General features: G+C 40.4%; 1 protein-coding gene across 3 annotated transcripts in view; it reads right to left on the minus strand.

The window, feature by feature from the left end:
- Positions 1-68: 68 nt before the first annotated feature.
- The window catches only part of fhod3b (formin homology 2 domain containing 3b), a 125,528-nt gene continuing 100,779 nt past the window's right edge, over positions 69-24,817 (minus strand). Inside the window, exons 8-28 of one of the 3 annotated variants that reach the window (XM_084726501.1) lie at positions 24,610-24,704; positions 22,978-23,121; positions 22,065-22,306; positions 19,506-19,634; positions 19,196-19,366; positions 17,518-17,580; positions 16,246-16,356; positions 15,930-16,061; positions 15,490-15,540; positions 14,626-14,816; positions 12,946-13,470; positions 11,748-12,676; positions 10,216-10,374; positions 9,283-9,465; positions 7,046-7,165; positions 6,006-6,167; positions 5,085-5,275; positions 4,725-4,917; positions 2,418-2,598; positions 1,228-1,389; positions 69-1,084 (exon numbers count right to left, since the gene is read on the minus strand). In XM_084726501.1, coding sequence (XP_084582627.1) covers positions 1,002-1,084; positions 1,228-1,389; positions 2,418-2,598; positions 4,725-4,917; positions 5,085-5,275; positions 6,006-6,167; positions 7,046-7,165; positions 9,283-9,465; positions 10,216-10,374; positions 11,748-12,676; positions 12,946-13,470; positions 14,626-14,816; positions 15,490-15,540; positions 15,930-16,061; positions 16,246-16,356; positions 17,518-17,580; positions 19,196-19,366; positions 19,506-19,634; positions 22,065-22,306; positions 22,978-23,121; positions 24,610-24,704 — 4,217 coding nt within the window. In that variant the 3' untranslated portion in view covers positions 69-1,001. Of the gene's footprint in view, positions 1,085-1,227; positions 1,390-2,417; positions 2,599-3,183; positions 3,208-4,724; positions 4,918-5,084; positions 5,276-6,005; positions 6,168-7,045; positions 7,166-9,282; positions 9,466-10,215; positions 10,375-11,747; positions 12,677-12,945; positions 13,471-14,625; positions 14,817-15,489; positions 15,541-15,929; positions 16,062-16,245; positions 16,357-17,517; positions 17,581-19,195; positions 19,367-19,505; positions 19,635-22,064; positions 22,307-22,977; positions 23,122-24,609; positions 24,705-24,817 lie in introns of all 3 variants that reach the window. The other 2 variants (XM_084726499.1, XM_084726500.1) reach the window with 2 other exon arrangements.

The following is a 24,817-nucleotide window of genomic DNA, read 5'->3' on the forward strand; positions in this document are numbered from 1 at the left end:
TCGCCTGTAACACTGCGCCAAACTGTTTCCAACTGTGAGAATAGGTCACATAATGCAACTTGTCTACATTTGTTTAGGCGAAAAAATGATTGCATGATGCTTGAAACTAGTAGTGTAATCAGTCGTACCCACATTAACTGAGCTGTTGACTGCGATCTTTACAAAAATGTTTAATTCCAGTCAGCTAACAGACACCTGACAAAGCTTTAGACACACGTCTGCCTTGAATCTGTCCTCTTTGTTTAGACATTAAAAACTGTGCTACTGTTCATTTGCTGGTTAAAATGTTGAGTATATTTTTCAGATTCAGATGTCAGAGTGGTTCATCAGTGTCGAGGATTTCACATTCCATTGATACCCAACTTTTACATCCAGTGCAATTGTTCCTTATTTGAGCACCTTCTTGAGCAAAATGAAAAGAAACACAAAACTACCACAGTAGTATATAACAGAATAACCTTCTGCACAAAGCCATCTATTCAATAGATGAAATTTCTTCCAATTCAATTTGTCACTAAAGCTTCAGGGCTCGCGCTAAACTCACACAGTGGAGAGTTTAGTGTTCGTACCACACTTCTAGCCCTTTGGGTTCAGTCAAGGCCACAGAGGCTGAAACACACGTACTGCCAACTCTTCTCATGCCCTTGGCTGTCCTTAAAAAACACACTTCTGCGTGGGTGTTTGTATGCAGTGTCACTTTCAAAGGATGATTGTGATTAAGCCTTGTGAATGCAGACATTTATCCAGCAACAGCAAAGCTTAGTGGTTTGTTTATGCTCTCTGTCCATCAGTTCATGGATAAAATCTTGTTTATCCACTCTCTTCAGGAAGCACTTGTGTCGAGCCGACACAAACCAAACGCATGAAGATGAGGTCAACTCATCGAAGCGGGGGGGGGGGGGGGGGATTTTAGTGCCAAGCCAGAGTGGAGTGGGTTGCTAGGTTGGGTTTGGGTGTTGGAGGGGCAGTGAAAAAGGCTTCCAAATGTCTTCATGTCCAGCTCACACCTGCATCTCTGAACCACTGGACAAGCCGAGAGCGTTCGCCTCCTCTGTTGTCAAACCGTTCTTCAGTGTCCTCCTCACTGTGCAGACAGGAAGAGAAAGAAGGCTAAGTAAGAGGTCATGAGTATGACCAGTATATTATTACACTGCACACGCCGCTGATTGTATTTCTTTGCGCAGGATAATAAATTTGGCCACTTGTTTGACAGTTGACATGACTCACATGATTTTCGGTTGGCTCGGGATCGTCTCCTCTCCCGAGGTTGCGTCCGCTGGCAGGGCCCCTGAGTGGCTGACCTAACAATCCTCTCCATGATCTCATCAGCTGTATCATCTGTGCAGTTCACTGGGTCATCATTGGCAGCGCACCATGGGGGAACACGCCCTGAAACAACAAGGCCAGAATGGATAAGAAAACCTGTGGGATATGTATGACGGGTTTAAGACATCATGAAGACGTCTGCAGTCATGTTAGCGGCTCTGTGAAGCGAACACCAGCAAGCTTACACACAATAAAATGTGAAAATGCTGATGTTTAACAAGTTCAGCAGCTTCGATTAACAGTTAGCATGCTGACATTTTCTAACTAAAACACGAAGGAGTCATAGAGTGTGCTTACATGCACATTGATAACCTAATTGAGCCTTCTGTTTTTGATGATATTCAGGATATGGCGCTTACATGGAACATGGAAAACCTGGTTATTCATGATCATAACGGTATCCAGGTTTCCACTTGGCTGCTGATTGTCCTGATTTTTCACCATCTCAGCTATTATGAGATGGCGTAGAAACCAGATAATGCATTCACCTGCTACCAGAGTACTTCAGGTAAATACATCTGTATATCCAGGTTTCTCAAAACTGGAATGAGGTCTTTTCCAGGTTTCAGGAAACAAGTGTGCATGTAAACACACTCATAAAGAAAAGTGTTAGACAAATTGAAATATGATGATGGCACTGTAGGAAAGGTTTTAGGATCCCCAAAGTTATTATAATTCATCCTGATGGGAACACGACCATGTACAGAACTGTATATGTCTTGTGCCACTGGAGGAAAAATCAGGGGATCAATAAAGTCAATAAAATTCATCTTCAGGCAACCAAGAATATGTTACCTTATGTCAACCTAATTCTTGCCATTTCAACTTTATTCTAGACATTTTGACTATATTCTCAAAATGCAAAATCAAAAAAATCTTCGTCCTTCCATACTAGAACCATGCAGCTGGCATGGCTAAAAATACCAGTTCTGGTGAAATATTATCTTAGAAGTTTTAACTGAAGTGCTTCTGAAGCATTTATAGCCACAGAGGAAATCTCAGTGTAGTGATGGGATGGATGGATGGATAATGATATGAATATAAGAGCTATGTATGGGGCTGTAACAGTAGAACATGTTTATGGGACTGACCTCTGCTGCTGCTGGCTCTGGTGCGTGTGCGGAGGCCGGGCACTGTGGACGTCCCGCTCTCTCCGCCTTGCAGGCTGCTCTTCAGTACGGCCTTCATGTTCTCATGTTCAGCTGCATCCTCAGCATACTGGATACCCTGAGGCTGGCTCTCCTGTGCTTCTGATGGGCCAAATTTACCACTCTGGAGGAGGAGGGGGACACAGGATTACAATACCTGACATTTTATTAGTAGGAGATGGTGAAATTTGGGTCCATGCTCTGGGACAGAATCAGGAGGAAAATCTTTAAATATCAGACTTGTCATACAGGTTAGTCTTCACTAGTGACACAGCACTTTCCATTTTAAATAAGAGCAATTAGTCATTTCAAAGACTTGACAGTTACACATTTAAAGTGTGTTTATTCTGTGACACACAAAAAATCCCGATGACTGTTGCAACAATGCAGACATGCCAGGTTCAAGGGGTCAGCTCTGAGTCCCTCTGAGGTCCATTCATTTCTACCAGGAAGAAGGTGCTGCACCGACTCCCCCTAGTGAGATTCACTCAACGCTCCAGCCAACATCATGCAAACACATCTTTTTCTCTGCTTGTCATCACCACGAAGCTTCCTCATTCATGAAAAGGTCACAGACAAACAGAACCTGTCAGTCTTATTACCGATGACTTGTCCTTTTGAACACACCAGTTATTGTTCAGAGTTGCAACAGGTCTGGTTGGATGTTAGTCACAACAGAGACTGCATGCACTTGTTTGGACAAAATTACCTCACTATCATCGTCATCCTCACTCTAAAGAAATACAGGAAAAAGAAGAAAAGTATGCCAAAAGGTGTGTTGTGAATACAGTATACTGCTATTCATGTACAAAGTGACAGTTTTTCAGGAAACAGCCTTTACGTTTTTTTGCTTGATAAACATACTAATGAGTATCTCATAGGTTTTACAAAGGAAATCATTAAGAAGCATGTAATCCTTGTCAATATATGTCAATATGTGCTCTTCCTAATGTCTGAATTGTAAAAATAACTGGGCTACATGTGGTCATCTTTTTTGTTTGTGCCCACAAATTGTAATTTTTTGGTTTTCAGTCCAGAAATTAAAAAAGTAGTCGGGAAAGATATACGCTTATATTCGCTTTGTGTGGTATGAAAAGCTTGATGTCACTCAAGTATTGAAAATCAAAAAAAAAAAAAAACACTGAATCGAGATTTGTGTTGTGAACATTAAAGCAACAGTTCAACATTTTTGTTGAACAAAAGTTTACAGTAGTTACATGTTTTGTTAAGCCAGATAATCTTCACAAAATAAAACAAATTTTATGATTTTTATGATTTTGGTAAATGCAATGGCAATAAAATGAAAAGCTTTCACTACCTCTGAGTGACCAGTGCTCTGCATGGTGACATTCAATGTCCTTAACAAACTGTGTAGTCTCATTTAGCCACTTGCAGCCAGCTTTTTTAAAACAAGTGAAAGGTTCAAGATTTATGAGTTCTAGGGGTATTTATTGACACATTTTATGTAGTAGAAAAAAACTGACAATACTTTAAGTATGTGTAAAACTTCATGCTAGGCTAAGCTAACCGGCTGCTGGTTCCAGCTTTATTTTGAACAATCAGATGAGAGTTGTATCAATCTTCTCATCTAACTCTCTGCAAGAAAGTGAATAAGCATAATTCACACCATGTAAAATGATTCCTTTAAACCTTAAAATCGATCCTCTATCACCCCTCTATACTAATGTAGAAAACCAGTGCAGATATGTACGAGCTCTGGAACAGCAGAGCATATTCGGCTGAACATCTTTGTAAGCGTGTGGTTAAGGTGTGGGCCTCATTATTTCTCCTTCAGGGACATCCAAAGGTTTGAATTTTCACACAGTGATTGAATTAGGGTCCTTTTGAAGCATGAGGGGCCTCTGCCAAGGCTCGCCGTGGAGTCCGCTCTGAGCAGCGGACTCCTCAGGGTTTAGGGGATTTTAATCACACAGGGAGGTGTTTGCTCTGGCCTTTCTTAGCCTGCTGCAGCTACAGAATGAGATACACTAAAAACAACTCACTGATTGTTGTTACAGTAACCTATACATGTGAATGCCGAGGAACTGTGCTGATGTCATGACAAATGTATGCTGCGTCTGTCAGAAATGGCCACGTTTGGCGCTTTAACCAGATTACAGATATAACCAGCGTCGAGGGATTGCTCATATTGTTTCATAGAGTTGAGAAAGTACAAACTAAACAAAGATGAGGATCAGGAAATGGAGAAAGTGTACGTGTGACTCGCTGCTCGTGATGAAGAGCTCTTACATCTGTTATCATTTTTCCCCTGGTCTTGTTCCTCTCTCGGTGGTTGGCCCTCTTCTGTTTCTGCTGTAGCACGCGTTCTCTAGTTGTGCGATACTCCAGGGCAAATTCACTCAGGATCTTGCTAAAGCGATGAATGCTGACCTCACGTACTGCATATATCGGATGGCCCAGGAACAGCAGAAAGGCATGAAACCTGCAGATGTGTAGAGAAACATCACATCACTGTGCAGAGAGCCTTTGGTGGTGGAAATAAAGTTTAAAAATGCCTCAGAAAGTAATGAACGTGGCAATATTTGAAGTTTTGCCAAAATCCAAGAAATGTTTCATCTGATCCATCATTTGATCTACACCTGCACATACCTGTTGATTATCCTTCGATGTACAATCTTCAGAATGATGATTCTCTCTGCACAGTCTTTGAGGAAATCTGACATTTTCTGTTTCAATGCTGGTTTCATCTCATGTTTCGCAATGACCTTGAGGTGATCCCATGATGCTTTGCACCTTCGCTCCATCTGAGACAGATTGTCTTGTAGTTGGTCAAAGTCCACCTGATGACAGTATCACAGATAGACTTCATTACAGACTGCTGAGGACCCTCTTCAGTGGATGTGACATTTGGATTTACTGCTACTAGTTACAAACTGATACTGTGGAGAATTTGTTTCAAAACACTGGAAGCTCAAATCCACAATAGTCTTCTAACTATGTAATTTAGGGTCTTACATACATAATACGTTTAAGTAAGCATATAAAAAGTATTAGACATTAGCTGTAACCCAAAATTGAAATGTACAACTTTGTGACAACCATACATTATTACAACATAAAACAATACAAAAAGTTATGGCTGAATTTTTAATGTACTTTAATTTCATTTACTTTGTTCTTATGCATGTCCCAATACAGAGGCAAATTCACAGTCACCAGATGGTGTATAACTCTGCCTCTGATTGGCTTGGAGGCTATTTTACATGAGTATAAATACAGGTGTGCCTTGCTCTTTGGTGTGCCTTGTGCATAAAAAGTCTGAAAACCACTCCAATAATTATTAAACCGTCTGATTTGTCTAACTTTGTTTTGAAAAGTGCTGTACAAATAAGGTTTACACAGTTTTTATTACTATAACAAGACAAAGAAACAGAGAAGCCTATGTTCTGTAAGGTAAAATTAGTGATTTTGTCAAATAGGTCTGGTGGATTTTAAGAGAGCATAGGTGGCATAATATCATACATACAGTTTTCCTATATCAAGTCAAAAAACAGCAAAAACAAGGCTGACCTTAGTCAAGCGGGTGATCGCTCCTATCTCAGAGTAAAGGTCAGTGCTGTCTGGAAACTTCTCGACCACGATGGAGCAGACGTGGTGCAGCAGGGACTGCTTGTGAACCGTGTCCTTCACCTCTGGGACTTTCTCCAAGTAACTCAGCTCAAAGCCTTTAGCCTGGAGACGAATGCATACATAGCAACACAGTCAGAATGTGGGTCGGAAACAACTGTCTGAAATTAAAAATCAAAAGCTTCTACTCCAGGACCAAATTGCAGTGAATTTCCTCTTTGGCACAGTTGGAAAAAGGGGCTCAATGGAGTGCGCCGAGTAGATATGTAGATTCATTAGGCTGGTGATTATCAGAAACCACAATCTACTTCAGACCCGACCGATTGTTCTGCTCACCACAGTGGAGGATAAAAAAAGCCAGAACGTATCATGAAAGACATAATCCCACCAGGATCTCCCTTGTTCTTCTGCCAGTTTTAAATGGCTTACTGCAAAAAATAAATGCAGCCATTATTTACGGGAACTAACTGTTTTGATGTTGATGACTTATGTTTCCCTTTCGCATTTTGGGCTTTCACATCCCAGAGGGTCACTCATTCATACACATACACACAGATGCATGCACACAAAGGCACACGCAAGGCCACAGAAAGTCACAAAGCGAGACACAGGAAAAAAAAACAAAAAAAAAACAGTCAGAGACACAGATGTAAGCAGCCAGACAAACACAAACTGTATAAAACACACAGTCACACAACTTCCCTCCCTCTTCCTCTCAGACAGACAGACAGAGCCAGGTTCAGCACAGGCCTTGAGGAGCATTTTTACTGTGGAAGGACAGTGTCTGGTGCAGACAGTCAGGCAGCACATTCTTCTACACATAGAGAGTCCACTGTTATCCTTGCCAAATAAATATGTTAGTGGGGTAGCTGGGGGAGGAAGAGTGTGGGAGGAAATAGAGGAAGTGAGTAAAAGACACAGAGGCAGAGAAAGTAAAAAAAAACAGGAACCTCTAAGCCACATATGTCCTAAGGGTTACCCACATTAGTGCTGTTGAGGAAGTTGCCGATGGCCAGCAACGTGGTCAAGATGTAGCGGAGCGTGTTGTTTTTCTCTAACTGGTCCATCCCTTCCTTCAGGTCCTGCAGAGGCTCTGCCACTTCCTAGAAGAGCATGAAAATACGCCTACTTATTCATTCTGTCCTTCCTCTCCCTTGGTAATGATGTGCAGTGAATTGTTGAAAATATAAAACATTTAAAGGGGAACTTGAGCAATTTTACACGTCAAAGTCTGCTTACTGGTCTTGGAAGTCCCAGTGCATATGTGAAATAAGATGTATAAAGCTTTTTGTGGGTCCAAAGGGAGCTGTGTGAAGCCTTCAAGCAAAGTCACTCAAGTCAGTGTTGGTGCTGAAGACTATTAGTTTGAAAATAGACCAAATGTTAGGATGTGGATTAAAAAAAGAATTGCAGTTACTAAACCTGCGTACTCTCATTTCTGCTTGAAGCTAGCAGCTCGAGGCTGCATGAGCTGCTTCTGGAAGACTACACCCAAATCTCTGACTAAACTGTCAGCGCTTGAGTTGCATCATGTGTATGTGCCAGGTTTTAATAAGAATAAGTGGAAAAATAATGCAGACATCTCTGGTTCTGCTGAATCAAAAGACAAAGTCTTTGAGGCTCTTTTAAAGTTGAGATGAAATGAAAAATGCATTTAACCATTTTAGGGTACATCCCTGATCATATTGTGCATGTATTTTACTATATATGGCTCCCAAAAAACAGCAAAAAATCAATTTCTTTGTCTTTCTTTTCTTCCTATAAAACAAAATATGACATGTGCTTACATAGGCTTTAAGCAACCAATTTCAACGAATAATATCATGACATTCAACCATCAATAATCCTGTATTTTTAGTGGGACAGAGCAAAAATTCAAGATACAGACATGCATACTTTTCAACATTCAATTAAAATTGATCCCAACATTATGTCCTGCCTGCCTACCCTGTTTCACTTGGATATATGTCACTATACATAAGTTAGATACTCTTGAAATGCGGTTTCATCTCGACTTCAAATAGTTCAAGTATTTATCTTGCTTATAGTTAAAGGAGAAGATAGATACCAGTAATAATTCAGAAAAGCAAGTGTATAGCAAGGCCAAGTCCCTCCCCTCGGTGTGTCCCATGGGACTTTATTTCAGGAAAAACATATACGGTGGTCAACAGCAAAAGACAAATAATTGACATGTTTGATGTTTGCTGATTTAAAAGATAATTTAAAGTTAGGAAAGTCGCAGTTGGTCATAGTGAGAAAGCCCCCTGAATATAGACAGTGTAAGCCTTGTGCTGCCCTCTGCTGGCCACAGATCGCTGAGTCAGGGCGGTGCCATATGTTCATTCTTCACTGAACTCGCAAAGATCGTCAAGTACAATTTAGTTTTGTGTAAAAATGCTCAATGAACTACACCACTTGTCCCGCACAATATATGTCACCAACACCAACACTGCCATCACCTTGGAATGAAGGCAAAGTATTAAAGGAGGTGACAGTCACGATAAATCTGGTCATGTTGAGAGCTGCAGCTTTACAAAGGACAGTTGAGCCCTTTTCCATCAACATGCAACTGGCCTCCTTCTGTTTCAAGCACCTAATTTTGGAGAGTTGGTTCCCTGCTGGAACTTAAAAAAAAGCAGATTTTTCTTGGGAACTAAAGTGGGTGTGTCATGTTCTACAGGTTGTTGTGCGTTGTGCAGCACCCTCTGTTGTTGGTTCCATTAAAAACTGGTAGAATTGCAGGCTGATTCGCCAAATAGCACCAAGATTGAACAGAACCATTTCAAGAACCAGAACTTATTTTATTCTTCTACTTATGTTCCATAGGTGTTAGCATGCAGGACAGGCTCTACAAGGTTTCAGTGAGTATTAAACAAGTGATGTCACTTTTCTGACTTTTGAATTTGTGGTCTTTAAAATTATGCATTTTCACTTAAAGCTCAATAATTTTACAATAAACTACGACTTTATTGACTTGCAAAATTATATTTTGACTTGACAAACATCATATTTGAAATTCAAGGCACAATTCAAACAGGATTGAAAAGTTATTTGTACCCTGCTGTTAACTACGAAATGTATATTTCCAAAATAAGGTACCATATAAGGCCCACTGGAAGGGGAGATATTTCACCTCTCTATTGCAAAGTTGTAAAAAAAAAAATGTATCAAGACCTATATGCATGTGATTAAAGTGGACAACACAGGAAGTGTTTCTGACCTTCTCAATAAGCTCATAGTCCATCTTGAATGCCCACAGCTGCAGGCGAGCAGACAGCTCTGTGATGGAGGAGAGGGTGAGAAGGAACTGCTCAGCGCTGCCCAGGGGAATATCAGGGTTGACCAGCTGAGCCTCCTGGATCTTCTGCTTCTCCTCCTCTGTGGGGATCATTGTCAGAATTTTCTAGGAGAGGGAGGAAGAAACAAGAGCAGGGGAAGGGAAAGGAAGTGGCTTATTGGATCATCCATCAAGTCAACATAGCAAAACGTTTGCAAATCCTGAATTAAATTTTTTACATAATACGTCAAGGAGTAAATTATAGGTATGGGGAGGAAACAAATTGATTCTGACATTTTGATCTGAGGTGTTTCCAACTTTTCCCACAAACTTGTGTGACAGCTGAACTTTTCAACCTCGCTTTTGTTGTCTGGCTGCAAAAATCTCCTGAGACAAAAGGTGGAGAGGAATCCTCCTCTCTGCTGCGAGTGAACTCGAGGAGAAGCTCTGCAAACTGCAGGTTATATAATACTAAAGGGATGCAACATTAATCATCGTCTGCTGATGTGAAGTCCTTCAAAAGTCTATGGTATGGTTTTTAAAACAAGCTGAAAATATGCATGTGGAGCCAACCTTTAATCATTGCTGTGATTAATTACATGAGAACAGCCAGAAAGGCAGCCACGCAGCCAGAAAATCACATGATATGTCGACATTGTGGGCCATCCCATCGAGATGAGTTAAGTCTCTCTTGTTTGGGGAAATCCATCAGTGTATTTTGGTGTGCTGAGTAAATATCATTCAAGAAACCCAAGTTTATCTTGGAGCCACTGAGCCTGAATGGGTTTTATTTGATTGACTCAACAGTACTTATAACATACAGTGCCATTTTAGATACAGCGTGTGTCTTAAGACAGTCTCTTGAAAAGTGCTCACCTCAATGCCCTCCTTGTTCAGTGCGTACTCATCGAAGTTGAGGATAGCGGTCTTGATAGTGCGAGGAGGAGGTAAGACAGTCAAGCCGATGTTTATGGCATTGCTGCGTTTTGAATCCAGGACTATGATTTCTTGTCGTTTACCATCAACAGCTGCTTTCTGTGAGAGATATCAAGAAATCAAGGGTTAAGTGTTTTTGCGTTAGATCATGCATCTTGAGTAGTGGAGGCAAAATATGTGTAAAAACACACCCAACCTATCAGCCCTTATCACAAAATGGAGAACACCTTCCATCTTCATCTCTATGATAAAGTTGCTATAGATTTGGCCTGTTTAAACTGGTTGATGTCTTTCGGTTATAATCAAAAGCTTAAATGATCCATAGATAAAAGGTGATTAAAATGATGCAGTAATGAAATAGACACTGAATGATGAGACAAATTTGCAGTTCTTAAATCCTGATGCTAGAAAGGCAAAAGGTGTTAATGGTGGTTGCAAAGGAAAAGTGAGGTTGTATGCAAATCAAAAGTTTTTATTTTTTTTATTTTTTGGTGAGCATAAAACAGTTAAGAGTTATAACTTCAGATCTTGTTTAGTTTGCTAAATTTAATTGAAAATTGACCTCCGCATGTAGGAAATTTCAGAGGATGAAATTATTTTTCCCACCTGGTAAAAAGCTGTTCCTCCAGAAAATCTTCAAAAAGATGCTTAAAATAGCATTTGACTGCTGTTTTGTAACTGTTTTTCCCTTGTTTTGTTGTCCATGTTTTATTTGTTTTATTATATATTTCATAATGATTTATAATACTGTAATTTTACTTTTGTTCAACAGTCAATATAGTTTTAAATTATTATTATTATTATTATTATTATTTATTTATTTTTTTTTTTTTTTACAGAAGTTGACCTGAGGCTTTTGCTAGTAGAAATCTCATGACAGTTCACTCATGGGATTTTCTAATATCGTTTTGAGTATGTGTGGAAAGTGTTGTGCTGCAGTCATAGTGTTGTGCTGCTGACAAAATTAAAAGGGATTTTGCTCTGAGGAAGATGAATTTGCTCAGACAGTGTTGTGACTTTGTGCAACACTAGGATAATATTGGTGAAAATTTTGCTACAGGAGGAGTCATTAAAATATTCTCTTATGAGCATGAATGAAATGAATGAATGGACAGAGATATGAGTGAAGAGTATAGAATTCATTGTTTTCGGTCCTATTTTGTGAATGACACTTTCTGTTAAGGTGGACTTATATGTGTAGTGTGGTGGTCTCTTCCCTCTCACTAATATTGAGAAGGTTTTAACACAGTTTAAATACTTTCTCTACTCTGTGCATCCTCACATATGTGAGACACTCACAGTGGCAGCATCACTAAACTCAGAATGATCTTTTCTAATATGGTTCCAGATAGCAGGAAATCCTGAGCTAATGGTAGAGAAACCATGACAAATTAGGACTGCAAAATGAACTCCAAAGTATATAATATTACTGCATGGCTCTACTGTATCAGCAATACAACACACTAAGTTACCTTTGTGACAGGCAGCTCCTTGGATTTGGACTCAAACAGCTGCTCCATCTTGGACGTGTCCAGTTTAATCGGCTCCAGTTTGGACCAGAGGGACTCCTTACAGAATTTATGGTTCTTACACTGCCAGTCCACTGGACGCACCTCGTTCCAGAACAGACGGATGGTCTTCTTTTTCTTCTGGAAGAGAGGCGCCTCGCCTCGACTCAGCTGAGGGGAGGGTGGAGGGATAGGGGCCATGAATGGTGGGGGCGGGGGCATCATTTTGCCAAGCAAGGGCGGAGGAGGGGGGCACCCAAACAGGGGCGGAGGGGGTGGCAGGGCAGTGCTGCACGGAGGAGGGGGAGGAGGTGGTATCAGGTCACTTGACCTCATCATACTGTCCATATCTAAAATGTCCATGTCGTCCTCATCCTTCAGGTCTGTAAAGTCCATCTCTTTGATCCGCAGCTCCCTTGGTGCGGCCATCAGCTGATCCCAGATATAATCCGACTCTTTCTTCGGTGGTAATGTCGACGAGGTGGCAGCTGATGATTTGTCAGTCTGCTGCTGCTGCTGCTGCTCTTTGGAGGCCTCAACCTCAGGAGGAGACGTCAGACCTTTGACCAAATCCCCAAACCTCTCCGCCACTGCTCGGACACTGCCCTGGTTGTCCAGTTGTCCAACCTCCATTTTTTTCACATTTTCTTCTCGGGCTTGTCTGTGAGCCTCCAGCGTGGAGATCCTGCTGGCCAGGCTCGCCACAGAGGAGTCACTCACCTCTGTGTCCTTCTCACATTTACACGTTTCTTTCTCTGTTTCTGCTACATTCCCTTCATCGTTACTGGTTGTCTTCTGAGCATAGAGCATGTCCAGCATGAACCGCTTGCTGTTGAGTATTTTGTTGCACTGGTCGTTCACATCTGCGTCTTTAATGCACTGTGTCCACTGGCCTGTTGATACAGAAACAATATACATAAAAACCCCAATTCCAAAATAGCTGGGACATCAATGATTTGTAAATCTTTCTCAACCTATATTCAGTCGGATACAGTAGAAACACATGCTGCTATCCAGATGTCTTTTTCAGGGATGTCCCTGCTTATTTCTCTAAGACAATGCCTGGACACATTTATTATTTATGTTTTGCAGTGTCCAAACTATTTCGGGGGATTCGTATTTGATTATCAAAGTGTGCGAGTAAAATTAGCATAAATCATACCTGCTTCAATGTCATTGTTGAGTTTCTCCTCCCGCTCCTCCCTCTCCAGAGTGCTACTCGTGGAGGAGATGCTGGACGCGGAGCAGTTGTCCTTTTCATTCACTTCCTCATTCTGTCTTTCCTTCTCGCTCAGCAGCACACTGTCTTCTACATCCCTTTCCGTCGGCTGTTCCTCCTCTAACTCAACATTCACCTCCACATCTGGCTCTCCCACCTCTGACACATCTGCCACTTCTTCTACCTGTTCCTCTACCACTTTCTCATCCGTGCGGTCTCTCTGCTCCTCGAGCCTCCCTCTCTCTCGCCTCTCTTCTTTCTCCATGCCCGACTGTTCACCTAATGCCGGCTCTGCCATCACATTCTGGTCAGTCTCAGCAACGTCCTCTGTCTCTGCGGACGACTCTGTCTGAGTCTGCTGCTTGTCTGGCTTGGGGGGAGGCGTGGGGGACGGTTCTGATGCTGTTAATTCTGGCGCTGGACTTTTGGTCCTGGTCTGTGGGTCAAGGTTTGGCTCTGAGACATGTTCTGTTCCAGGAAGAGAAATCAAAACAACGTGTTACTTTAAGTACTTCAGTTATGCGCCTTTATATTATCTGACAGTCTTCAGAAACATTCTTTGTTTTTAATTAAAACAGATTTAAATTGCTTCCTGACATATTCTTAATTACACTGAGAGATTATCTAAACTCAACATACATTTTCAGGCTGCAGGAGTAATTCACAAAGCATGCTGCCACGGCTCATGACCACACAACATGACTGTAAAATGCAACGTGAGTGGCTGAGAGTTCAATTTGAATCTTCTTTTAAGTATAGCACCAAGAAAGCATATTTTATAAAAATAAATGGTAACACTTATTATACTAATAACCATCATTAATAAATGGTAAAGTGATAGCTAATTAAACTCAATTACAAGTTATTTTACTGTTAACAAACATTCAAATGCTGCTTATATACAGTATGCTTTATAAACAACCTATTAATAACTTGTTAAGTTTTATAAATATCAACAATTTACAATAACCATCCTGATAAAGTTTATGGACAACATGTTCTCACTTACAGCAGCTTGGTCAGTGGTTCTATACACTACACAGACAGAGAAACTATTTAGTTAGATTTCAGCAACAAAACTACTTGGGTGGTTCAGGAAAAGATCATGTTTTGGGTTAAAATATGTATGTTACTAAAAGTGTATGTACATAACCTCACATACGTTATAGATGTAAGTATGTAAGGTATTACAGTCATTAGTTGCAACAGATTGCCTTCAAATTGCTGAACTTATTTAACCAGAACCTCATTACAGCCATTTCAAAAGTAGGAAAATTAGATATTTGTGTTAACACAGCCTCCTCCTTCTCACCCTTTTCAGATACACTCAAAGGGTTAGGGTATCTATTTTCCTGCAATATCCGTGTTTCACTTAAACATTTTGATCCGTGTTTCTAGAGTCAATTAGTCATCCTCAGTATCCCTTTTCAGCAGAAGTGCAGCTGAATCTAATTTCTGTGCAATGATCATCCATGAAGTGTTTATGCCAAATCCAGTGTGTGTGACAGGTGCACTGACAGCCAGTATCGTCTCTGCCAGCTCCTCAAGCCAACGTTACACTCCATTCATGCTCATATCACTCAGGCACTAACGATGAGTAAGCTGTTGGCGAACACTGCTCACCTGACGTCTGGTGTGCAGTGGTGAAGGTGTCTTCCTGTGAGATAATGGACAAAGGTGTGGTGCAGCGCGAGGCTGAGCGGCTGGTGGGGTTGGAACTCAAACACAAAGTGATCTCTGTCCGTCCTCTTGTTGGCACTCTGGGACGCTCTCGCTCGAACTCCTCAGCGGCGAGCCGCTCCACGGCCTTGTACCTGCAGAACCAAAATAAAGCTTTCAGACCTCTAACTTTATTATTTATAACTTATAACTTCATTGTCCCAAAGTGAATAGAAAAATGGCAGTTGTGAAAAAGCTTCTGAACAGATTATACGTTAAAGAAACAAGGACTTCATCCAACAGCGACGATATGATGTTTTGGTGAGTAATAGCCATGATGTCAATATTAATGCTGTGAACAAATATGACATGTTTGTTTTTCCTGAGTAATTACAGAAGAAATGGAGCTGTAATTACTCAGAGACTCAAATGATGATAAATGATGTTCTTTTGTTAAAGCTGTCAATGTGCTGTTTAACATTTTTGTGGTTGCTGATTTCAGTTCACACATGTTGCAGTTCACAGGGGTGAAAGAGCTGAGGGCATAAGAATGAGCTATAAATTATATTCTGCACACACTCACACACAGACACGGTTGGAAAGAGATAACCGGAGCACATCCATGTCGAAACACAATTACACACTTGTCCTGTTAAATTTGGGATGTCTTAATGGTGAGCAGGTCTTAAGGGGCTCTGATCACTACACTGTATAATTCACACACTTTACAACTGCTGTCAATTTTAAAATAGGTTTTTGTTTGTTGTTTGATCTATTTTCACAACCATTAGCATTATTGTTGATCCATGTGAAATAAAGTAGACTCACCTTTCCTCTCTGGCTTGTCGTGCTTCTTCCATCTTGTCTACATGATCTTGACTGAGGCACAAAGACAGAATCAGAGCCAGAAGAATGTTTATTTAATTTAAAATCGGATGATTTCTAAATTTAAAATGAAATGTTAAGTGCAAAGAAAGGAAGCAAAGATAATAAAAATCTAAGAGCAGACGTCTGATCAGAACATATACTTTTGCAGATCTAATCTAATCTAATAATCCTCATACCTAAAGGAAGACAACCCAGCTCTTATCTGTTTTGTGAATATCTCTCCTGAACTGAGACCAAAGCCACCTGTTTCTAAAAATCATCACATGGCAACATGTCATTACTGATTGTACTGCTGCCTATGGTACCAAGTAAAGAAACAATATATTGCCTCTGACATGAAGTTATGCAGCGTTTTGTCTGATGGGTAAGGTGAGACTAACTTGAAGCGGTTCCTCTCCTCTCGTTCAATTCTCTGCAGACGCTCCTCTCTTTCCAGGCGTCTCCTCTCTCTCTCTGCAGCCAGAGACTCCTGATGCTGTCTGTACGATGAAGTCAGCAGGCCCCCCAATGGTCTGTGCGCAAAAGAGAATGAATAAATGTGATAACATTATCAAAATTAAGCCACTGGTTTGCGTTTTGATTTAGGAATTGGCACATTTGCTTGAACAGGAACTTTACAGATGGGTTGAGTTACATTCCATCAACCGTATCCACAAAATGCTCTGCAGTAGCTGTGGAAAAAGTTGAGATGCCAACCTGTCAGCTGGTTTGGAGTCCGGTGTGGACGGCGCTGAACTAGTGAAGCGATGGATAGGTGATGTAGGAGCCTGGTGCCTGCCAGGGTACGGAGTGCCATTGGCGCTGATTCTGTTAAAAGAAGGGAAAAATAAATGCTTTGTTCTCTCCTGAGACATATTTCCACTGAAAGACTGAGAAGAACGCTGAACATCACTTCAAGGATCTGAGCAGTGATGCACAGTGAATTCCAATGTCATACTGCTGGACAGTTAACACTGAGATATGACTGTGCTCAGTAGCAGAACAGTGCACTTAAGCACTTCTTATTAGGTATCTGGATATGCCATGTCATCATACTCTCAGGGATACCTGCAGGTGTTCATCGGTGTCAGCACATGTAGACAATCTTTCATAAATTGACCTTTTCACCAGGCCAACTCTTCTCTTAGAGGCCTTGTAATTGCTGCGTTGAAGCTGACAGCAAATCAAATCATGCACACTTTGTCCTAAAACAGTTGCATAACACAGTGGTATTAGTGTTCAACTAAAAACCTTCCCTGAAACTGTTCTATGTAGTTTTGTAAATCACAAAACCTCAGAGCCATCATACACATCATTTCTGGAAAAAAGACATTGCTGTTGAGTTTTCCAACTGTATATTTTAGTGATTTGAACACCACAAGCTGAGTGCCATCTAATGATATTATATTCGAGAGAAGACAGACGTCTCTTCCAATGATATCTCCAAAACTCGGCAACTCACACCAAAACAATCTAGATGTATAAATAGCACTACAGGCCAGAGGGGAAACATGAAGTTTTGATTTTGGGATCAACCGGCCCTTCAAGGTATCCACTGAAAGAGTCTGGTGCCAAGTAGTCAGTAGACACACAATACCTGCATTCAATCCTTTTTTGTACCCCGACTGAGAAAAAAAACAACTAACTATTTGTTTCTCACAGATGTCACACATGTGATCTTTGGTTTAATGTGACCTGTGACTGGCTCACTACTGCAGCAGTTACAACCTATTGGCAGTTCAGTGCGCTGAGATGCCACCAAAAAGTTGTAAAGTATGGCTATACTACATGCCTGTGGTGTCTGCTTAAAATAAATACATAATATGCAGGAGGATTACTTCAAGATTGCTTCCATATCAAATTAAGCAAAAAGAAAATGTATCAAATGATGTAGTCTACTGGTATCCATATCACTTTAAAGGGTACTGTTATTGGTACTGGTATCGAGCATGCTCTCGTTTCACTTGACCTGTTGACTCCTGGTCTTACCTTTCAGCCCAGCAGGGCTTTCTAGCTGAGTAAGATGTAGGAGAGCTGTTTATGTCTGTCAGACTGAAGATGGAAGTGAGAAAAAAAGAGAATAACAGTCAGATCAGGCACTCCAAAGACTAAATAATTAGATGTTAGTCAGACAAACAACATAGTGAGACAGCAGTCAGAGGTAGGAGGGCTGCAAGACCACACAACAACAGAGCCGACAGGGCGAGACAATACAGTACAATCTGCCAGTCTTACTGATATTTAGAAAGCTATTAGATTATTATAAAGTCTAGTAAATAAATCTCTTTTAGAGGCTTTTGCTTTTTATTGAGAACAGGGACTCATTTATGCTTAGATGGGATCAAGGACACACACTAAGGAATTGTTGTACCAGTCCAGATTTGTTTCTATTTCTGCAGATCTCTGCAGAAACATGGACAGCTAAGAGAGACTGACTGTGACTCATGCTGATATTTTGAATTCCTTAATGCTTTCAATTAATTTATTAACTTGTCTTGGATTAACTGTGGTGCCGAGCCACAATGAAAGACAGATGAGTAGCAAATGTTCTGCAAAATGACACTTTCCAGAAACTGAGAAAAGGAAGTAATTATGACTTTCCTTTTTCTGGTACAGTACATCTTTGGAGATGACAGATGCAAGATAAATCACATCTGAAGAGAAATAAAGGCGTTTTTGGATGCCATGATCAAGAAGAATGAAGGAGGTAAAGAGGAACTAAGTTACGGCAGGTTCAACACAAATAACCTCATGTGACGTAATTTATAAAAACATTTAGTTGCACTTTATTTTACAGTATACCTATAAGACATAAATGCATTTTTTGTTAGACTGTTTATTAGACCCTTGTTAGACTTTCTTTGAGGGTAACTAAAGACATATTGCAACAGAACTATACTGTAAACTAAAGTAAAATCAGATATCTGCCACTTGAGACACCTTCTTTTGCTCGATCCATATTACTGGTGATGTAGCCAAGACCGCTGCTTACTTCTTTGATCAAATCATCTGCCTACAGTATTACAATAAGTCTGTTCAGTCACCCACAGACAAAACATTCCTCTACCTCTATAAATTTGACCTTTACTTGTTAGATCTGGTTCATATATTTTTAAATAGTGAAGTAGCACATATGTGATTTCACATTAGTTTACAGTACAGTTCTGTTGTAATGTGTCCTAAATGACCCTCTAATGAAGTCTAATAAAGGTCTAATAAAGTGGGATATAATACACTTTAGTTTACAGTGCAGCCCTGCTGTAATGTGTCCCTAATTACCCTCTGCAAAGGTCTTATAAGTGTCTAATAGTGTCTAATAGAAAACATATTATTTCTGTTTTTTGTCTAATTTGATACAGGTGTCTGCTGAGTGTACAGTGAGCTACAAAGAGACACAGACATCAGTGAATGGGAGGACAGTGTGTTTCCACATTGTGAGGCATAATGTAGATGAACTGTAGCTTCTGCCCTTCTACCTGTACCTGTATCACTCTCCTCAGCCCCAACAGATACCTGACTCTGGTTCAAATCAGGGGACAGAAGGAGACATCGGAGGAGAGGGAAGAGGGGTGAGGGTGGGACAGACTGACACTGAGGGCGTGCAGAGCAGGGCACTTTACTCAAAACAACGGGGGAGACACAGTCAGGTGGCTGGGAAGAAACACACCAAGGACTAAGAGTCCTCTTTTTAGGTGCGACGGACACAGGAGAAGACATCCTGGGCTTGACGCTGAGATATTTTCTCTGCCCTTCAGGGTCACTGGCTCTAGGGAGGATGTTGACCATACACTTTAAGTTCAGACACATGTTAGGAGTGTCTGCTACAGCTGGAGCCACACTAGGATGACAAAATACAAGAGAGTCCAGAGGGAATGAGGAGAATAATCAAACTTTCAAATGGAAGATAAACTGGGGAGAGACTACAGGAGGAAGATGGGAGACTGCATCACTCTTGGGGAACAGTTGGCCTAAAATACCTGTGAGCGCCCTGTCTAGAGGACTCAGTGACTGGATGACTTTCATCATCTGCCTCCTCTTCCTCGTCCTCCTCATCCTCATCCTCCTCCTCATCCTCCTCCTCTTCTTCCTCTTCCTCTTCCTCTTCTCTGCGGTGAGAGGAGGGGTCGAGGGTTGGAAGGAGGAGAGGGAGGATGCAGGCGGGCGAGAGGGAAGAGAAATTGGACAGAGACAATATGAAAACACAGAGCAGAGGACGCGGCTCAAAGAGACAACACACAGAAATGGCAAACACTGAAAACAGGCGAGCACAGAAGAAGTATTAATGTAGAGGAGAGTCAACCATTGAGGGTGTATGAGAAGGTTAGTAGACTCTGGCAACAGCTGCAAAATGTTAGAAATGGATATGCACAGGAAACAGTTAAAACTACATTTCTATGGCAGCAGTAAAGGACCAGTGCATAAGATTTAGAGACATCTAGTGGTGAGCTTGTAGACTGTAACTAACTCAATACTGCTCGCTTCACCCTCCCTTTCAGCGTGTTGGAGAATAGAGCAGGGGCAAGTCGTCAATGTAATCAGGGTCATCGATTACAAAAATATGTTGATTTGAACAATGTGCCCGATCCAAGCATGAATTCACTTGTAGAACAAGCTGCAGCTGACAAACCTCGCCCACGATCATGTAAGGCGAGGAGTATTTTAGACAAAAATGCAACAGTATGGCGCTCTGTAAATTCTGCAAATTGGAAATGGATTATCACAGTGGTGTGACTGATCTGCACAAAGACTTGAAGTAAAAGCATCAGACTGTCTTGTCAAGACAGCGGCGGCAGCAGCAAAACTGCAGCGGTCTGACATCTACAAATAAATCAGGTGGAAATGAGACTAATTTTAAAACATATTATCATTATTCTAATGTGCTTTATGTGTCTATTTTTCAGGATTATGATTCAGTAAACCAATGAGACAAAGTTTTTGATTTATTTTGTGTTTAGAAGTCGTTAGATTCGTTGACTAATTGAAAAAAAAATAATTCAAAATATATTCCTTGCAACTAGAGTTGTTAAAAATGTTGATCAATATTGATACTGAATATTTGAAATGCTCTCAATGCTGATTATTCACAGTATCAATACTATGGTACCAGCTATCACCACTTTTTTTGCTTTCTCTTCTTTTTGACAATGAATTGACACACAAAGCTCCAGTACCTACACAGTCCCGCCCCCTCTCACTGTCTTCTTCTCATCACATTCGATTTGATTCATATTTTCATGTGATTATAGACTAACAAAAAATTACTTATATAAAATATTTCTGCCATACTCTGCCAATAGATCATCCTAAATCTTACACACTGGACCTTTAATACATTAATATATAATAAATATAAAACATCCACCAGTGATTTTAAGTGAGGAAAAAAGATTCAATTCAATAATGTTAACTTGTCAGAGATGTTAGAAGGTCTCGTGTGTGTTTGAACTGATAGTCTGGAATACATCGTCACATGTGAATCTGTGGCCAGTTGGCTATTTGAATCCCTCCTGGTTGTCTGGATTTCATTAACAATATGGAAAATGGTGAACTTCAAAGGCGGCTTGGATTTCCTGTGGTGAACTAGAAGAAGCTAGTCTGGTATCATATGACCTGCTGGACCGAATTTAAGTGCACCTAAAGACCTGAGTGCTACTAGGAATATCAGTACATACACCACTTTGAAAAAGGTTGTTATTTATGATAGGGGACTGAATTATGTGGAACCAGAAAAGACAGTTATCAGTGGCAATTTAAAAGACAAAAAGGAAGGCATCAAATAATTCCCAGTTTATAATTCAAGCCTGTTTTGTGTCTTCCGACATATGACTCAAAATAAAATAGGGTTAACATACTATAATTTCCATAAAAAAGATCTGTCTCACTGAGTTTTTTTGGTGCTTTTATAGGGCACAGTCCAAGCTACTGTGCAATTAAACAAAATTGCAATTTGCTTCTTGCCTGAATCACCAGTTGTGGTTTCTCTGAGTTTGTGTAGTCACAAAGCTCCGTCGTATATAAAACAGATGGCGTTCTGCAGTTTAATGCACTCTCACTGAAGGAAGCGTGAGACAGAGAGCAGATAGCTCATATCATGTGTTTGCAGAAGCTTCCTATTTCCATCAGAGGCAGGAGAATGTCTTTGACAGTGGGAAAATTAATTTAAATGTCACTTTCCAGCATCGGTCTGCTCTTTGGCTTTCTTTAAATTACTATATAATTAAATTCTCTGCTTTGGCTTGGGACTGAATCGATGAATCTCTCCAAGCCTGAAATATAATACAACACTTGCAGTTAAGCTGTTTCCTGTGAAACAGAGTAATACTCCATGGACTCAGGAATAATTTGTGATTCCTTTTTAGTTGCAGCTATATCTCAGGTTTTAAAATATACAAGATCAAAACAAACGCTCCTGGCTGAACCTTTTAAAATCAGGATCAGACCAAGTTGAGGCTAAAATGGGAGCAAGGATAAAGTTTTCTTTTCTTGAGTATCTTCCAGTTTTCCATTTCTCTCCATCCTTCACTCCCCCGCCTCACCTTTCGCTGATGTCCTCAATGCGTTGGCCACCGAAGGGCAGGAAGCTGCTTGCATGAGTGCTGCTGGGCGATGCTGGGGCAGAGGCGGGGCCTCTGTTATTCTGGAGTGAATGTCTCCGGCTGCGTCTTCTCTCCAGGCCACGCCTTTCATTGCTGCCGCCAACACTGGCCCGGCGGCGGTCTTTGCGGCCGCTTGGAGGCAACTGAGTTTCATCATCTCCATCCTCATGGCGGAGAGTCGTCTGGATCAGAAGTATCAGAAGTGAGTAAATAAACTGTACGTATGTACCGTTGTAAACACTTTGTTGCTGGTACACAACTTATTATGACATACATATGCCTATAACATGCCATTAAAGGTATAGTGCAGGTTATTTGAAATGGGGTTATATGAGGTACTTAATGATAGTCAAGAATGAGGCAGTGGTAGACCAACAACTCCTGTGTATCCTGTGAGGTAAAATTACTTTTTTGCCTATGGAGTTAGCTGGAGAGAGTGATATTTTCCTTGTATAACAGTGGTTTCCCATCAGAAAAGGTTTGTCAAAGTAAAGCGGTGAAAAAAATCTATATATAACATGCACTTAAAATAATATAGTTTTTTTAGGGGTCATTCTGTTAGTTTGTTTGTTTTGTAATTTGGATTCGCTGAAGTCACACAAACAGATTGAGGCACCTATTGTGGCTAAAATACCTTTTGCTGCTGACCCTGTACACAGCAGTTTATTGCTTAGCTTCTGTGGTGATACTCCTCTCTGCTTCTCCAAACTTGGCGTGTTCTGACCGACATCTACTGTAGTTAATACACTGACTACCAACATATGTATCTCATATAACCCTTTGTTAAATAATCCAAACTATGCCTTTAAGACTGGATGTTATGTGATAATGCGGGTGGTGTAGCCTTCCTGACCTCGTAAATGTTGAACTGTTCTACGAGGTCGAGGTCAGTGCCCTTCCTGCTCAGGTGTCTCTGGGCCATGGCTTCAATGCCCTGTTCCTCCAGACAGTCCACCATGTCATAGTACGAGTCCTGGTCTGGGAGGCCTGCCAGAGTCTGAAACACAAACATATTCAATAAAAAAACAAGGTAAGACTTTTGACCTTGTATATTCCAGATATTTTAGACAAATATTAATGGGTACAATAAAGAGAGACAGATAGGGAATAAAATTACATATAAAGCAGTTTTGTTTAAACCTTGTTTTGAAATGTTGTCTGTAAGCAGATATACTATCTAAACCAATAAATCTGTTCTATTTAATGCACTTGTATTGCCTGTATTTTGACTCCACTGTAATTGGATCAAGTTTTCCCCTTGCACAATGAAAAACAGCCAGTGTATTATATGCATGATACTGTAAAGTTTTTAATTAAATATTTAAGACTCTTTTGATGCAGCTGTTGTAAACTGCAGTGTAGATTATCACATAGAACATTATTTAACTTTTCAGAGAGTGCAGAAGAAGTAGGCCGATATTAAAGTATTCCTGAAGAGCAGCTCTTCTGTGTTTTCTTTGGTGTGGGTCATTTTCTCTTTCACTGCCCTGTGTGTAGTACCTTGAGGAACCATCTCTTTGAAGAACACTGATTTGTTTTGGTTGTCTGAAGGTGATATGTTGAGATTTTTGTCTTGGCAAGATTTAATGCTGACAATAAAGACAGAAAACACTGTATGTACGTTTCTGTCGTTGATATGTTCTTTTCTTGAATTTGTTGAATTGTATATCATAAGTTGCCATCTGCTCTGTATTCTATTACAAAATGTTTGCTAGCTAGCAAAAAGTTAAGAAAACATTGCATTGGTTGATAGCTTGATAAAAGTAAAAAAGGTTATATTGTTTGCTAGCCAGTAAAAAAAGTTTGCTAGTTTGCTAAAAACGATTGTTAGCCATAAGCTTGACTGCTTTGTAGAGAATTTCTCCTCTTTTGAGAAAAACCTGTTGGTTGAATCATCAACTGGAGTCATAGAAAGAGGAGCTTCATCATAAAACTCTAGTGGATTGAGTTTGTCCATTAACTTTCTTTGAGTTAATTTAAGTTTAAAGTTAATCGTCTAGTTTAGAGTTAAATACTAAACTGAGCTTCAAAGAGAGGCTTAAATTTATTCTCTCTCAATTGTGAGCTTGTTAAAATTTCTTGTGCAACATAATTTAAAGTTAAATTGGGTTTAAAATTTACTCCTTGTTGGTGCAACCCAGCCTTAGTGTCTTGTAAACCTATATGGGCTAGGTAGAAGGTGTGATAATGAGTTAGATTGCACCGAAGTGATTTAGAAAGCTTGACAGTCTTTATGTTTTCATCTGGGTGACACTAGGTGTCACAAATGCAATCAGCACTGTGAGCATTTACACCTCACATTAGCAGACTTTTGTCCTTATCCAGATAAGAAACCCCAGACTGCATTTTAATATAATGTGTAAAAGGTGTCTGAAAGATAGAGCCAGAAAGTAGAAGATACTGTAAAGAAGCAGACTATGTAACAGGTTAAATAAGTGTTACAATACTGCTAGTTGTTAGTTCTAGGTGGCATTTATTCACTGACCTTATTGATGAGTGTCATCGCGTACACCAGCAGCTCTGTATCCACTCCATCTTTCTCGTCCAGGATCTCCATGACGTTTGACCACAGCTTTGTGCCTGCAGCAGCAAAAGGCACGCAACACACTGCATATCACAAGACAGTTACATGCATAATTGGTCACTAACCCAACTGCTCATCCTAAGGCAAAAAACACTTTGGCAACCTTGCA

Source organism: Lutjanus erythropterus, chromosome 9 (genome assembly GCF_056507025.1).
Source record: "Lutjanus erythropterus isolate fLutEry1 chromosome 9, fLutEry1.hap2, whole genome shotgun sequence".
NCBI classification, from domain to species: domain Eukaryota; kingdom Metazoa; phylum Chordata; class Actinopteri; order Lutjaniformes; family Lutjanidae; genus Lutjanus; species Lutjanus erythropterus.